General features: G+C 41.9%; 1 protein-coding gene across 16 annotated transcripts in view; it reads right to left on the bottom strand.

Annotated features, from left to right (window-relative positions):
* Positions 1–18100, bottom strand: part of UIMC1 (ubiquitin interaction motif containing 1) — a 177608-nt gene that overhangs the window by 41862 nt on the left and 117646 nt on the right. For 9 of the 16 annotated variants that reach the window (XM_078364667.1, XM_078364662.1, XM_078364666.1 and 6 more), the window contains one exon: positions 8792–8854. The exons of the other annotated variants lie outside the window; for them this stretch is intronic. In XM_078364667.1, the coding sequence (XP_078220793.1) occupies positions 8792–8854 (63 nt within the window). The remainder of the gene's footprint in view (positions 1–8791; positions 8855–18100) is intronic. 16 annotated transcript variants of the gene reach the window in all.

The raw sequence follows: 18100 nt of genomic DNA, 5'->3' as shown, positions 1-18100 counted from the left end.
ATGAGAGCCCTGGGCGATTGTATGAAAGGCTATATGAAGCTTTTTGGATGTACACCCCATTTGACCCAGAGAGCCCTGAACACCAGACAATGGTCAGTATGACCCTAGTTATGCAAAGTGCTGAGGATATTAGGAAAAACCTCCAGAAACAGGTTGGGTTGGCAACTGTAAGTACTGCTCAGATGCTGGAATTAGCACATCAGGTTTTAACTAACCAAGATGTAATAAACCACAGAGAGGCTCACAGAGGATGACTGGCAGGCCAAGCGGAATGCTAACCTGCTAGCAGCAGCAAATGCTGATGTAATAGCTGCAGGCATAGGGAAAACCCCCTCAAAGGGTGGGGAAAGGGGGTCCAAATAAACAGAAGACCCAGTCTGGAAGTCAGCCCCTACTGAGGAACCAATGTGCCTACTGAAAGGAAATGGGGCACTGGAAAAACAAATGCCCCACAGTTAAAGATGAGACTGGAAAGTGAGGGGTCAGAATGAACCCTATTCAACCTAGCCAAAGGGATACTGGACTGTAGTGGGGGTACTGTGCTTGTCCACCCCCAGAGAGCCTATGGTCAGGATGACGGTGAGGGGCAGAAACATTAATTTCCTAGTCAACACCAGGGCAGAACACTCAGTGGTGACCCAACCCATAGCCCCTTTGTCCAGTAAAACAACAGACATAACTGGAGCAACTGGAGTTTTGGAGAAACAGGCTTTTTGCCTACCATGGACCTGTTTGGTGGAAGGCCATGAGATTATAATCAGTTCTTGTACATGCTGGACTGCCTCCTACCCCTCTTGGGGAAAGATTTGTTAAGCAAACTAAGAGCTACTATCACATTCACTAATAAGGGCTCTCTACAGTTCAAATTGTCTCAAGCAGGGATTATCATGGCTCTCACGGTCCCAAAGGAGAAGGAGTGGAGACTCTTCCTAACTAAGCCAAGCCAAGAATGGCCATCAGCCATAGCCAAGTGATGGCCATCAGTCTTGGCAGAGGACAACCCCCGCAGGGATGGCAATAAACCAGGCTCCAGTGGTTACTGAAGTAAAGCCAGGGGCACCATCAGTCAGACAAAGACAATACCCAATCCTGACAAAGGTGTTGGAGGGAATCCAAATCCACCTAAAATGGCTGAAGGCCTTTAAATCATAGTCCCCTGCCAGTCTCCTTGGAACACGCCTCTCCTGCCTGTCCCCAAGCCAGGAGCTAAGGACTACTGACCAGTGCAGGACTTGCACTTAGTCAATCAAGCAACTGTGGCTTTGCACCCCATGGTGCCCAATCCTTGTATGTTGTTAGGTCTACTACCAGCTGAGGTCAGCTGTTCACCTACTTAGACTTAAAAGATGCTTTCTTCAGTATCTGGTTAGCCCCTGAGGGCCAGATACTGTTTGCCTTCCAGTAGGAAAACCTAGAGTCAGGCATAACAACACAATACACCTGGATTTGGCTTCCACAGGGGTTTAAGAACTCCCCAACCATCTTTGGAGAGGCACTGGCCCAGGACCTCCAGAGGTTTCCCACCAAGGACCTAGGTTGTGTGCTGCTTTAGTACATGGATAATATTTTGCTGGGACACCTGCTAGCGGCTGGATGTGCCCTGGGAACTGACTCGGTACCCAGACACTTGGAGACCTGTGAATACAAGGTCTCTAAGAAAAAGGCCCAGATTTGCCAATGACAGGTGCACTATCTGCGATTTACTACCTAGCAGGGCAGCAAAGCCTAGGAATAGAGAGGAAACAGGTTATCAGTAACCTGCCAGTGCTGAAAACTCAGAGGCAAGTACGAGAGTTCTTAGGGGCTGTGGGATTCTGCAGGCTGTGGATTCCTAAGTTTGCGGTCCTGGCTAAACCTCTGTATGAAGCCACGAAGGGGGCAGATGGAGAACCGTTCTAATGGGACTCAAAGCGCAGGGGGCCTTCTCACAGCTGAAAGAAAAACTGATGTCTGCCCCCGGCTCTGGGGTTGCCAGACTTGACAAGACTCTTTACACTCTATGTGACTAAGAGAGAAAATGGCAGTGGGGGTCCTAACTCAAACTGTGGGCCCATGGCCTCAATCTGTGGCGTATTTGTCCAAACAGTTGGACGGATGGCCCCCATGTCTATGAGCCTTAGCAGCCACTGCCCTACTGGTACAAGAGGCAGACAAGCTAACTTTGGGACAGAATCTAAAGATAAAAGCCCTTCACGTGTGGTTACCTTAATGAATATGAAGGGCCATCTCTGGCTCACCAAAGCCCGCTTAACTAAGTACCAGAGCTTGCTGTGTGAGAATCTGCACATAACCATAGAAGTCTGCAACACCCTAAAGTCAGCCAACTTACTCCCATTGTCAGAGGACCTGGTGACAGATGATTGCCTGGAGGTACTGGACTCAGTTTACTCCAGTCAGCTGAATCTGCAGGACCAGTCATGGTCTCAGGCTGACTGGAAACTGTACATGGATGGAAGCAGCTTTGTCAACACTCTAGGGAAGAGGTGCACTGGGTATGCGGTGGTTACTCTGGACTCAACCCTAGAAGCCAAAGCACTACCTCAAGTCACTTCAGCACAGAGAGCCAAGTTAATAGCCCTAACTAGTGCCTTAGAATTAAGTGAGGGAAAAACTGTTAACATCTTTACTGACTCTTGGTATGCATTCCTCATTCTCAAAGTACATGGGGCACTGCACAGGAAGAAGGGCCTACTTAACTCTGGGGGCAAGAAAATAAAGTACCAATAGGAAATTTTGCAGCTACTGGAAGCAGTATGGAAGCCCCAAAAGGTGGCAGTTGTGTACTGCTGAGGACATCAGCGAACCTCCACCACAGTAGCCCAGGGAAATGCCTGTGCAGATGCGGAGGCCCGGAGGGCCACATCCATCCCATATCAGGCATTGGTCATGGTCCCCCTACTGCCCCAGGTTTCGGATATGGTACCGGTTTAATCAGAGGAAGAAAGAGGCTTCCTCCAAACTAGAGGCAGAAAGGAGGTGGAGGGAGGATGGATACGCCTGCCAGATGGATGGGTAGCAGTGCCACAACTGCTAGGACCTGCAGCAGTATTGGCTGTCCACAAGACTTCCCACCTTGGTCAAGAATCCCTTGAAAAATTGTTGGGCCAATATTTTTACACCTCTCATTTATCTGCACTAGCCAAAACAGTGATGCAGCAGTAAACATGCAAACAGCACAATGACAGACAAGGACCTATACTCCCACCAGGAATCCAGGCTTATGGAAGTGCTCCCTTTGAAAACTTGCAAGTGGACTTCACTGAGATGCCCAAATGCGAAGGTAATTGGTATCTACTGGTTCTGGTACGTACTTACTCCGGGTGGGTAGAAGCCTACCTGACACGGACTAAAAAGGCCCAGTGACTTGTGTTATCTTAAGGGACATCATCCCTAGATTTGGACTACCTCTGCGAGTGGGCTCAGACAATGGGCCTGCATTTGTAGCTGACTTGGTACAAAGCACAGTGAGTGCTAGGAATCAGCTGGAAGTTACATGCTGTATACCAGCCTCAGAGTTCAGGCAAAGTGGAGCGAATGAACCAGACTATTAACAACAGTTTAGGAAAAGTATGTCAGGAGATAGGGTTAAAATGGGTACAGGCCCTTCCTATGGTTTTAAGATTAAATGTACACCTTCTAAGAAAACTGAGTATTCCCCATATGAAATCCTGTATCACAGGCCTCCCCCCATTCTTTGGGGACTCCCAGGAATTCCCCGGGAATTAGGGGAGACTGAACTGTACCAACAGTTACAAGCTTTGGAAAAGGTGGCAAAGAAGGTGTCTGTAGTATGGGTTAATAAAAGGTGCCCTGTTAGCTTATTCTCCCCAGTTCACCCATTTTCACCAGGTAACCAAGTCTGGATTAAGGACTGGAATGTGGCTCCCCTATGACCGAGGTGGAAAGGATCACAGACTGTCTGTCATCTTGACCACTCCAACCACCATGAAGGTTGTGGGAGTTCCCATGTGAATCCATCACAGCCATGTAAAACCTGCAGCACCAGACACCTGGGAAGTAAAAACAGACCCCCATAACCCTTCCAAGATCACCTTAAGGAAAGCTAAAACAACAAGCCCTGCTCCAGCACACCCCGGAAGCTAACTAGTCTACACACAGCTAAAGCATGAGAGCTGCCCCCATGGGACAGTTAATCCTTTTCTTTGGACTATGGATTTGCATCCTAATTGCCCTAACAAATGTAAATCCACAGCTTAAGGGCTGTTACCAGTGTGTACATCAAGTCACCAGGGCAGAGCAAAAAATTACTACAGTCTTGCTATTTTATAGTTACTATGAGTGTAAAAAAAACCCTTAAGGGAACATGTATATATAATGCTACCCAGTATAAGGTATGCAGCCCAAAAAACGGGTAACCTGATGTTTGTTATAATCCCTCTAAACCTCCTAAGTTCACTATAAAGGCAGGAAAGCACCTGGGAGGATTTAATAATAACTGGGACTGGGAGAAAGGACACCTGCTGGCTAGTGTAAAGACCTATAAAAAGCCCCACGAAATCTCCCTCAGCTTTAATGCATGCACAGCCATTAAGGCCAAAACTGGGAGAGGAGGTCCCCGCAGTGAATGTGATTGACTTGAATGGTAAAGAGCCTACTGACAAAAAGTATCTCTGTACCTTTAGTTACCATTGTGAAGATTCACTTGACCTCTAAACATGTGTCAAGTGGGCTACCTGGTCTCCAGCATGCCGACCAGGGACCTCAAAGCCTAAGGTATGCTTAGTCAAGGGAACCGGGCCAGCAAACTGTTCCTTTGGCAACTGTAATCCCATAACCCTCCTCATAAGAAACCCAGGAGATCCTATGTGGAATCAGGAAATAACTATGTCACTGGGAATCAACAGAAAAGACATGGGCCCCTGGGGCATCACAGTAATAACCATAGGAGTAACGGGAAAATTAGTACTCCACTTAGCCCAGCCACTGTACCAAACCTTCTACGATGAGCTCGAACAATCCATTCCCTCAATTTCCAAAAGTACTAAGAACCTGTTCTTCCAGTTCGCTGAACATGTAGCTAAGTCCCTAAATGTGACCTCTTGCTATGTATGTGGGGGAACTACTATCGGGGATCACTGGCTTTGGGAAGCACAAAAACTCATGCCCACCAATCCCATCCCCAAGATAACCTTTGGGCAAAGAGCTCAAAGTGGCAACTTTTGGGCCCTAAAAACTTCAATTATCGGACAGTTCTGCTTCGCCAGGATAGGAAAGGGCATAACGGTCCTGGTGGGCAAACCAGACTGCTTGGGACAGAAACTGTACAATGGAACTAGTGAAACAACCACTTGGTAGAGTCTGAACTGGACCGAGATCAACCCTTTCCAAAGATTTCCTAACTTATGGGCCGCTCAGTCTCATCCAGAGCTCCACTGGGACTGGGTGGCACCTCCTGGCTTATACTGGATATGTGGGCACAGAGCCTATACCAAATAACCAAGTCAGTTGACAAATAGCTGTGTCATTGGTACTGTTAAGCTTGTTTCTTCCTGCTGCCCATAAAAACTGGGGAATTACTGGGATTTCCTATTTATACTTCTTAGAATAAGCATGACCTGGTCATAGGCAACTGGAAGGATGATGAATGGCCCCCCCAAGAGAATAATCCATTATTATGGACCTGCCACATGGGCAAAGAATGTCTCATGGTGATATCTACCCTTATCTATACACTTAATTGGATTATCTGGTTACAAGCTGTCTTGGAAATACTAACTAATAAGACTGGCCAGGCACTAACTTTCCTAGCCCAACAGGAAACTCAAATAAGAAATGCCATCTATCAGAATAGACTGGCTTTAAATTACTTATTGGCAGCTAAAAGAGGTGTATGTGGAAAATTCAACTTAACCAACTGCTGCCTACAAATAAATAACCAGGGTCAGGTGGTTAAGAACATTGTAAGGGATATGACAAAACTAGCACATGTACCCATGCAGGTCTGGCATGCGTTCTCCCTGGGTCAATATTCCTGCGATAGGGGAACTCAAAACCATTGTCATAGGTGTACTATTAATAATAGGGGCCTGCATACTGCTTCCTTGTTTGATGCCCTTGTTTCTTCAGGTGGTAAGAGGGTTTCTTATCACCATGGTTCAGGAACTTTCCGAAGAACCACTACCAATCAGTCTCACCAGAAAACCCCAACAGTGAGGCTGAAGGTGAGAGTAAGAACTCTCACTAAGAATCGTGAGAGTCTCAAAGAGGTGGGGTGAGAAAGAAGGCCCCATTTCTCAGCCTTGCACCCTCCTGGTGGAAGGGAGGGAAGAGAGATGAAATACCAAGAAGTTGGAATCAGCAGTCAGGCAACTTGCTGACACCACTGACCAGGCCATAGTAAGGCCCAGGAACTGGGAAGATAACTTCCTTTTTGGTTCCCAGCATCTATGCTATCTAGAAACCTTGAAAGTGCTGCAGAAAATGTTACCTCTACTGGCCACAGCCCGGTGGTTGGTCACGTCCTCCATGTTTACTACTGGAAATACCTCTGCCAACTAATAATTTACTGCCTTTGTCTTGTCTCTGTAAGCCCCATCCCCTGACCATTCCCGTGCACGCTGAATATGAACTAGCAAATCAATGAAGCCAAAGAGGTCAATTGTCCAGCCAATGGACAATAACACAGTTTCACCTCAGTTTCTCCTTAGAGTTGTATGCCTATAAAAAAGGGAAAGAAGTTACTTTCGGGGGATTCAGTACTTGCAATGTAAGCCCACCGAGACTCCACAGCCGATTAAAGGTCTTTTCCTTCCTCACTCCAGTGTCTAAGTGGCTTTGTTCACGAGTTGTCCTGCTACAAGAGGTAAAAGACTATAGCATTCTGCTTTCCTGAAACTAACTGAGGCTTCCATGATCTCCTCAAACATTCCCCTGTGTGTCCCAGCTCTACACATGGAAGGCAGAAAGAACAAAGTAATGAAGAATGCTAGCTCTGGGGCCTGGCTCTGCTGCTTACTTATGCCGGACAATGCAAGTACTAAAGCTCTCTAATATTAGTTTCATCATCAGTAAAATGGAGATAACAAAAACTTATCCTTATATTAATAGATAATTATAGGCCTGACTGTGGCTCTAAGACAGTTGTAATGGAGATCAATGACCTAATACTAATTCTTTGAATTTTTATCTTTCTCAAAATGCTCTAGATGCCTGAAATTAAAAGTGTGACTAGGGCATGAAGTGAAGAACTTCTCTAAAATGGCTTTTGCTGTTGATATTCCTTTAACACATAATGCTTTGGGTATTAATTCAGGTGTTAAAAAGAGTTATTTTATTTTTCAAGGAAGGAATAAGCACATCTGGCAGAAGAAAACTGCTAAGAGAACTCCTAAGGCGGGGCTCTTTAACATCAAGGTACAACGAATAGGGATAACAAAGTGAAGGCAAAGTCAATGTTAAGAGAGACACAAGATGGGAAGAGTAAAGGCACTGTGAATTCACGCAGACCTACACTGCAGTCAGGCTGCCATTTCATATGCCACATCATACAGCAACTTTATTAATGTAGCACAGTGAGGCTGATATGAGGAAACGTTCCACAGAAAAGTTGAACAGAAGTTGTTAGAAGACAACTGAGACCATGGGGGTTGTGGGGAGGAGCTCTATGTTATTAATCCAAGAGGAGTAACATGCAGTGTAACATAAATCTGGGGTGTAAATACTGGTCTACAAGTTCATCCAGTGGCTAAGAGTACATATATGTCAGTACTGTGGGCATTCAAATAAGATGGCCCCTCCAAAACACACTGAACAGGTCTAGAGTGAAGCCCATTAAAGAAGAATCTACTTTAAAGCTAATAAGATCTAGTGGCCAGGCTCTGTTCCAAAACATCCTTTTCTTAAATGTCTTTGCATTTTGTTTTATAAGCTGCTCATGTCACTTTGGTTTCCTCTGTCAAAAAATATTTCCACAACAAGGGAAAAATAATTAAGTACATTTTGTATTATTTGTGAAAGTCAAAAACTATAAGCAATGTCATGAATATAAATAATTTTTAACAGCATGTCAGATAATGCTTATAATACTGGGTGGGTGGACAAATATAAAAACAGGAGACAGGGACAGAGAGAGAGAGAGAGAGAGAGAGAGAGAGAGAGAGAGAGAGACAGGTAGAGATAGATAGAGATAGACAGATAGATAGATAGCAGCAGAATCCCAATATTAGGAGGGAAAGTGTTTGCTCCTGCAACCTACCACAAAGAATAAATATAGCAAAATATATGTATTTCACTAGTTGGTTTTATTTCTATTACTTTTATATTCAGTGGAAGAAGGTATGTTTTAAAATTCCCAGTTGTTCTAGCAATACATCCCAGTTCCTTTAAATGTAACACTTTGGGCATCCAACCCTGCTGAACCCTGGAGACCAGAGAGGCCCCACCTCCTCTTCCTTCTACCTCTTTAGCTTCTTCATCCAGTTAGCAATAGCAATGAATTCTTTTTTCTTTTTTAACAGAAACGGAACAGCATGAAGGCAATGAATTCTTTATCCTTTCTTCTTGCTGCCCACCCACTCTCTTAATTCTACATGGATTTGAATACTCTTTTCCCTACATCAGTGCCACTTCTGTTCACACTGATTAGATCTTTCTGCAGAATCAGCACTGCTTCTACTTCAAGAAATAAAAGCTTTGGCAGTGTTCACACAAGAAGGGGGCTGCTGTCCCAAGCTGCATACATCTGGAAATTTTGTGAGAACTGATGGGTGAGTGAAACAAACCCTGGAAAGCACCTTTGAGGCAAAAAGTAAATCATTTATAAAGAACTTACATAAACTGGTAAGAACCACACTGAGATCCCAAGAGATGCTGAGGCAAACTTCAGAGAATAATTCTTCAAAAAAGAAATACAAATTGACTTTTTAAAAAACAAAAAAGTCAACTTCACTACTAATCAAAGAAATACAAAGTACAATGAAATGCCATTGGTTACTATTACTATATATTTTTAAAATATTTTTTTAAAGAATATCCATATTTTTTTAAAGTATTTGGAGGCAAAAGGAATGCTCTCATAAGCTACTGATAACTTTATACACATAATCTAGTAATTCCACTTTAAGTAATCCAGATTAAAGAACTACATTACAAGTCTTGTTGCTAGTTTATATATGTATTATATATATTTTTTTCTTTTTTGAGACAGGGTCTTGCTCAGTCACTCAAGCTGGAGTGCAGTGGTGCCATCGTAGTTCACTGCAGCCTCCAACTCCTGGGCTTAAGCGGTCCTCCCACCTCAGCCTCCCAAGTAGCTGGGTCTACAGGCATGTACCACCACCACACAAAGCCATCTTTTTATTTTTTACAGACATGGTGTCTCCCTATGTTGCTTAGGCTGGTCTTGAACTCCTGGCTTTTACTGATCCTCCCAGCTTGGCATCCCAATATGCTTGGATTACAGGCATGAGCTACCATGACTGGCCCTAGATGCTTATCTTTAATAGAAAAAAAATAGGTTAAAAAAAAGCCATGTCCAATATTAGGGGAACAATTAAGTAAGAAGCCCTCCCTTATTCCACCAATCATAATTCATACCTTCCTTTGTGGGTGGTTAGTGCCTCTATTTTATCACTTCGACTGAGTTGTATTATACATAGTCATACCCAAGTCTGTTTCCCTTGCTGGACTATAAACTCTCTGAGTACAGATCTGATGTCCTATTCAGCTCTATATCATATCCCTTACCATCTTTTGGGTCTTTTGGGCCCCTCCTCCTTACCCTCAGCATCTAACACATTATTTCACTAACAGCAGGATATGAAAAAATCTTAAGCTGAACCACTATAAAAAGCAATTAATCAGTGACTTCAGAGATAAAATAATTTTATACACCAAAAGACATAAACACATAAAAGTATGAACAAACACTAAATTTAGAACTGCCTTAATTCAACCATAATTTAAAGTAAGCTCAAATTCCATGAGAATGCAGGAATGAGTATTAGATCAAGGGAGTCAGAATCAGCAGTCATGTCCCTTTACCCTTATCTCCATCTTCCTGCCTCAAACATACATGTGAAGCCTAGACATGTAATGGTAATCTTGAAATGGTGAATCAAGCCACAAGTTTATGACTGTAGTATCAAAGGCAAAAGCCTGATCCTCAATTATATCAATGAGCCACTGCCTCACCGTAGATCTGTGATGTGAGAAAAAAAGAAATACCACATGTTAAACCCGCTATTAATGATGTTTTGCTGTTGTGACTGACAGAATTTTCTGACAGATACTAATAGAATTTCTCATAGTTAGTAAAAGAGTTCTCATTTACTTGTTCTGACTTGTAAATAATATATACCCATCACCCAGGCATGATGAGTCATGCCTGTAATCCCAGCACTTTGGGAGGCCAAGGCAGACGGATCACGAGGTCAAAAGATCGAGACCATCCTGGCCAACACGGCAAAACACTATCTCTACTAAAAATACAAAAATTAGCTGGGCATGGTGGCACACACCTGTGATCTCAGCTACTTGGAACGTGGAGGCAGGAGAATCGCTTGAACCCGGGAGGCAGAGGTTGCAGTGAGCCAAGATCACACCACTGCACTCCAACCTGGCAACAGAGTGAGACTCAGTCTCAAAATAATACTAATAATAATAATAATAATAATAATACATATATACTCATCTACATGGTTATAGTGACCACATCGTAAGTGGACACCTGAATCTTCCTCTAGAGTAACCTATGGTCTTCAGGAAAAAAAAAATACTTTCTTTCCATTAAAAGCTATAGCTGCTGTCAGCCATTTTGCTTGTCCCTTATAAAGAGCCCATCTGTTGAATGGAGACCACTGGATTCAAAAATGGAGAGACACACTATCTGAGCTACCAGATCCAGCTTAGCCTAACCCCTAACCAGACTTACCAATTATTATACAAATTAACTTGCTTTTTTTGCTTAAGGTTACTGAAATTATATTTCTAATGCCTGCATTCAAAAGAGTCCTATATACTACAATGGGGGTAAACACACAAATAATTATTTTAGTAACACCAATAATTATTTTAGAGTTGAAAAAAATGCTGCTACATGTTAACCCACATAATTCATATAAATGTTAACCCACATAATTCAAGTTACATTTGTCATTCTCCAATTGCCTATCATTTCCTTTCATAATACCCATACTATAATCACATTGAATTGTTTGTTCTTTCCTATACACTCTTCATATTTTTCTATTTATGTGATTTTAGCCTACTGTTCTCTGACATTAATACCCTTCCCTCTCAATGTCTAACTGTATTTCTTCTGAAACACTACAGTTTTTTAATGTGTATGTCCCTTAGTTCTGACCTTGCATTACAGTTATGCAATGTGCATGTCTTATCTATCTAACTGAATTGTAATGTCAGTAAGATCAGGGCCCATATTTGATTTGTATATATCCCCACAGGTCAGTCTGTTCCCAAAATCCATATTACTTCTATAAAACCCAGGCTATTTCACAATTGTCAATACCTCAGTAGCTAGGTGCCAGTGGCAATATAGCAATATACTTAATCTAATCATCCTGGGTACCACAAAGGACACATTAATATAACTGAGAAGACTGGACAGGGTACAAATTACATTTAGGTAGGCATATAGAGAACAGAAAAAGTCCAACTTTGTCTAATTTAAGAAATAATTTTTACTTAGAGATACTGAGGTCTTACACATTTTTGCTAGTCACCTAAGTCAAGCCTATTTTAGGCCTTGGTCCTTCTCTGTTAGCTTTCAGGCATATCTATAATAAGAATTCCTACCTCCTCCTACCTACCCGGCCATCCAGGGTACATTATTTTTCCAGGAGACATCCCTGAAAAGAAAGTCCACTTCTTGAAGTTTCCTGACTCTAAGCCGCACTCTCTATCTAGGCCCAAAGTGTACATAGTTAATGCTTTCAGCTTCCCTAACTCTCCTACAATCTATTTCTCCTTAACTTATCCTCACCCCTTTGACTCTTATGCCTTACCTGTCTTCTTTCCCTTTGTTCTATCCAACTAGTGGCTTATCCTTCGTCTCGTCAGCACACACAAACACAGACCTCAGAAATACTACAGAGACAGGACAGCACAGTCAATAGTAATAGCAGCCACCATTTATTACATACCTATTACATGCTAGTCACAATGCCTGGTACTTTACAAAGTGTCTATGATTCTCATGACAATCCTGATACTCATTTTACAAATGAGGACTCTGATCCTGAAAGAGATAACTTGTCAAATAATAGCCAATTAGGAAATATTAAAGCTGAGCTCCTAGTTCTAAAACCTACATTTCTTCTACTTTATCACAGTGCCAAAAATGAAATGCTGACTATTCCCAGGTGGAAGGTGGGAAAATAGAGCCTAATATCCCACAGCCCAATAATCTACTATCCACATAGTAGCAGCCAGAGTGGAGTGATCTTTTGCTTAAATATTGATTAATTCTTTGCTCAAGGTCCTCCAACAGTTCCTCCCTTGCTCAGGGAAAAGCTTAAGTCCTTATTATGGCCTAAGAACCCTATGATCTGTCCATCTGTACCCCTCCCCCATTACCTCTCTGGTTTCACTGTTTATCTCTCCCTCACTTACTCTAATCCAGCCACACTCAACCTGTTCACACCTCAGCGTTTTTGCATTAATTGTTCCTTCTGTCTACCTAAATGTAATGCCTAACGTTTTTGCATTTATTGTTCCTTCTGTCTATCTAAATGTAATGCCTATCTCTAGCACTCTCCCCACCTCACAATCTTCTTAGTTTATTTCCTCACTCTAGGTCCCTGTTCAAATGTCATCATCTCAAGGAGACCTTCCCTGACCACCTATTTTGTATTGCTACCTTCTGACCTCAATCTTCCCTATTTCCCTCTCCCTCTGCTTTACTTTGTTCTCTAAAATACTTATCACCACTTGAAATGTTGTATATTTATTGTTTTCTTGTTTGCCTCCCACTACTAGAATATAAGCTCCATGAGAACAGGGACTTATATTCTGTTAACTGTATATTCTGCTCACTGTATCTGTTGTATAGTAGATACATAATAAATATGTATTAAATGAGTAAATGGGGGGTTTTATTCTCCCTAGCTGTTTAAAACAATAACGGCCTCAGATACATTTTCCAGAAGCAATGTGCATTTGATCTAGTCCAGATCAACTTAGTCAATCTCCCCTCAGACAGTGCCTTAGAGAGCATTCCCTCTAATTTTTCATAGTTCTGAACAGACAACAATGTTATTGAGCAAAAAACTGAGTAGATTAAGCCAACTTAAACAGTGTGTAATATTATAAGCAAACAAAACTTACAGCAAAGTTAGTCAGACATATATTTAATGATATGCATAAGTGTTATTGTGCCACAAGGTAAGTAGGCATAAATAGTAGACACTTTATATAAATGACTTTAATTGCTATTTCATTTACACAGCCAAACCAAGCCCATCTAGGATACCCTTCAGGGGGAGACAGGAAGGAGTGAAAAGCTAGATACTTAATACTGGGAGGGTAAATCCTCTCTTATTCTGCCCGTAGGCATTGGGCCAATGATCTCCCAGCCTGGTTTATGTGTCTTCAAGAAAAGTAACCTGCCAGGCACGGTGGCTCAGGCCTATAATCCCAGCACTTTGGGAAGCCAATGCAGGAGGATCACTTGAACCCAGGAGTTCAAGACCAGCCTAGACAGCACAGAAAGACTCCATCTCTACAAAAAAAAAAAAATCAGCCAGGCATGGTGGCATGCACCTGTGTTTCCAGCTACTTGGGAAGCTGAGGCAGAAGGATCACTTGAACCTGGGAGGTCGAGGGTGCAGCGAGCCATGATTGCACCACTGCACTCCAGCCTAGGCTACAGAGTAAGACCCTGTCTCAAAAAAAAAAAAAGGTAGGGGAGAAGATTTACTCCTTTCCTTTCACAGTTAAAAAAAAAAAAAAAAAGCCTTCCTTTGACAAAAGATTTAAAAACCAGATTGGAAGCCTGGTCTCTGTCTCCAGCCATATAAAGCTAAGAGGAACCAGAACAATCACTAACTTCTGTCTCTGGTAAGAAAGACAGGGCAGGCAAGCTGATGTGGGGAAACCAAGTAAAGAGACCAAACATACTGAGTACCTATTGTACACCAAGTATGCTAGCAGGTACTTTGCATAATTCCTCTAATTCCCCAACCCACCTACACCCCAAACTGTTCATAGGAAGGTAGAGGAATATGCAGAGAGTGGAAAGGTTCCAGTGAGGGCTCCCTGCTCCCTCTCATAGGGCCTGAAAAATCAACATTTAGGAACATTAAGAGGAAGCTATTGTTTAGTAGCCCTTTCCCTTGCTTCTTATCTTATCTAAACCCATGGGAGAGGAAAGGGCCCTCTACTTTGCTATGGGTTTATCCAGACCTAACTAACCAGCCTGCAAAGGCACGGCTAAGCCTACTCTTTCTGGGATCTCATCCTTATTCACTGCAGCTCTCCTCTCTCCCACTGGCAGGGACATTTACTTGGATACACAATTATTCACTTGTGCCATCTTATAATTAATTTCTTGGGGAAATGCTTATTTCACCACTGATAATGCAAGCTCCTTGATGGCAGAAATCTTAAAACTTCTTTAGTAAGCTTCAAAAGACCTAGCACCACAAAAAAAGAGAAAAGAAAAGTCCAAGGCCAGGCAAGGTGGCTCATGCCTGTAATCCCAGCACTTTAGGAAGCCAATGCAGGATGCCTGTTTGAGCCCAGGAGTTCAAGATCACCCAGGGCAACATGGTGAGACCCCATCTCTACAAAAAAAGACACAAAAAACTAACCAGGCTGGTGGTGTGCACCTGTAGTCTCAGCTACTAATGAGGCTGAGGTGGGAGAATCACTGGAGCCCAGGAGGCAGAGGTTGCAGTGAGCCGTAATTGTACCACTATAATCCAGCCTGGGTGACAGAGTGAGACCCTGTCTCCAAAAAAAAAAAAAAAAGCCCCATAATCTCTAGATGAATTAAAGATAAATATGAAGTAATAGGTGATAGAAAAGAATCAAACTTCTGGCTCTAGGTAGACACACTGGCATTGAAAAGAAGGATGTAGTTCAGTCATGCACCACAAAAAGACATTTCAGCCAACCTATAGGATGGTGGTGCCATAAAATTATATCATATTTTTACTGTACCATTTCTGCGTTTAGATGTTTAGATAAACAAATACCATTGTGTTACAAGTGACTATAGTGTTCAGTACAGTCACATACTGTACAGGTTTGTAGCCCAAGAGCAAATAGGCTATGCCTTATAGCCTAGGTATATAGTAGGCTATACCACTGAGGTTTGTGTAAGTACACTCATTCTGTGGTATTTGCACAACAAAAATCACTAATGACATATTTCTCAGAACACATCCCTATCACTGAGCCTGACTATATTCTAGATGTGTCTTCCAAATTAGTTTTTATAAAAAATTTCCCTATGAAAAAGAAAGTGTGACTGTCATTCAGGATATAGCAGACATCTTCAAATGGAGGTCTGGGATGTTTGTGTGAAAGCTATAAAGACATATTATGCCAAAAATATAGGGACTTTCTATTATGTCAAAAAACACATTTACATCTATCATGTCTGAAAGTCTGTGAGACCAGAGTGTAAATCCAATTGAACAGCATTAGACAGGGTCACTGATCTTGTATACAACAGGACAAGAAGAACCTGAAATGTCCTCCCTGAATGGATTGATGATGATAATAAGACTCAGTCTACTTTGTCCACCTAAATGGCCTGGTTCTAGTGGCATAAATCTGAAAATTGGTTTGAGAAAATTCAAGAGCAAGCCTGAATCAATTTCAACCAAAAAAATTTGGGGATGTGAGTCTGAGTTCTCTTACCACACTCCAGTAAGGAAGAACAGGCTTAACAACAAATATGTAGTTAAAAGATATCTGACAGTTATGAATGCCAAAGCTTCCTGTTTTAGCACAAACTAGTGGAATTCAGTATGGGAGATGTCAGTAGAAGCTATCCTATACCACCCCTTACCTGATCATTCTGACCTGAAGGAGGTCATTTATTCCTAGAGCTCCAAGGGACATTTAGTTTCTCAAACTCATTTATTTCTGGACCTTGATGTTGTGTTGAATAAGTCATTGACTCAGATACCCAATACCAGCTGTGTAAGTGTATTTGCTAAGTAAGACAGACGAGATAGTCTCTTCCCTTCCAAATGCTCAGCCCCAGAATTCTTCTAGTCACTGGAACACTCAGCTAAAAAAAATCAGACTAAAGAGCTTTGTCGAATTAAAACTGCATCTAAATTCCAGTCCTTCAGTGCTCTCCCACTAAAAGTGGTTGATGAGGACCTAAATCTGGCCATCAATCACACTTTCATTGTTTTTAAAAAACTACAATGCTATGCATACAGACCTTTAAAAAAAAACATCTCTGACACAGTAATTTCACTACTGGGAACACATTAACAACAGCTAATAGTCCTATGTACTTAATATGTGCTAGGTACTATGTTAAGCACTTTCCTTAAAATATCTCATTTAACCTCACAAAAACTGAACAGGGTTATTACTATTATTTCACAGTTGCATAAAGGGAAGCTTGAAAATTAGCACAAGGTCACACACTAGAAAGTGAGTAACAGAGGTGGGACTCAAGCTCAAACTGACTGGCCCTCCAGGGCCTATCTTTTCTTACTACCACCCTATATCGGAACATATTCTTGGGAAATAATTCCAAAATTCAGTGACAACTTTAGGCTAAGAGGCTCAGTACTGTGTGATTATAACACAGTAACTTGAAGCATTTCAAATATGTAATAATTAAGCAAATGAAAGCAATCCAGGTTACCAAATATTATGTAAGCATTAAAAATATTTTTATAAGTAACTTTGTAACATGTGAAATATTTATGCTATAAATAGAAAAAGCAGAATATAAAATTTTATAAACAGTCAAACCTCAACTATGCCAAAAATTTATCTGTACATGGAAAGATCTAAATTTATTGCTAAATAAAAAGGACAAGTTGCAGAATAATATATACAGAGAGAGCTATATATAGCACGGCCCCAGTTGTGTAAATAATGTCTAATTTTAAGTACTCAATAAATGTAAGCCACTGTTATTACAATGAACATGTACCACTTTTCAATCAGAAAAATCAACAAATTTATTAAACTGCTTATGTACTTCCTTATTTAAGAACTAAAAAGTATATTACTTTAAGAAGAGTAAACAACAGCCGGGCACAGTGGCTCATGCCTGTAATCCCAGCACTTTGGGAGGCCAAGGCAGGTGGATCATGAGGTCAGGAGTTCAAGACCAGCCTGGCCATCATGGTGAAACCCCATCTTACTAAAAATACAAAAATTAGCCGGGCATGGTGGCAGGCACGTGTAATCCCAGCTACTCGAGAAGCTAAGGCAGGAGAATTGCTTGGACCCAGGAGGTGGAGGTTGCAGTGAGCTGAGACTGTGCCACTGCACTCCAACCTGGGTGACAAGAACAAGACTCTGTCTCAAAAAAAAATAAATAAAAGTAAACAACATGTGCCTTGCCTCTCTGGCAATCTTAATTTAAAAAACACTTCATAATTATACAATGTCATATTTAAATACACCTAAGTTACAGGAATCAAGTAGCACTGAGAAGAACACTGTAACACTTCTAATTACCTAGGTTTACATTCAGCATCTTAGACTATAGAAAGCTGTGCTGACATGATCATATTTAGAGTTTAAAATCATAAACAGAAAGGCCAAATCAGAGGTGGTATTTCAAGGGCTATGATTAAGATTTTCTTAATCAATGTCTCCTCATCCTGTCCAAAAACTAGAGACGTTGATATACTCTTTTTTTTTTACAATGAAGTTTCACTCTTGTTGCCCAGGCTGGAGTACAACGGAGAGATCTTGGCTCATTGCAACCTCCACCTCCCGGGTTCAAGACATTCTCCTGCCTCAGCCTCCTGAGTAGCTGGGATTACAGGAGCCCGCCACCACACCCGGCTAATTTTTTGTATTTTTAGTAGAAACAGGGTTTCAGCATGTTGGCAAGGCTGGTCTCAAACTCCTGACCTTGTGATCCACCCATCTCAGCCTCCCAAAGTGCTGGGATTACAGGCATAAGCCA

The sequence above is a fragment of the Callithrix jacchus genome, chromosome 2, assembly GCF_049354715.1.
Source record: "Callithrix jacchus isolate 240 chromosome 2, calJac240_pri, whole genome shotgun sequence".
NCBI lineage: Eukaryota > Metazoa > Chordata > Mammalia > Primates > Cebidae > Callithrix > Callithrix jacchus.
This window is presented reverse-complemented; position numbering and strand designations above follow the sequence as displayed.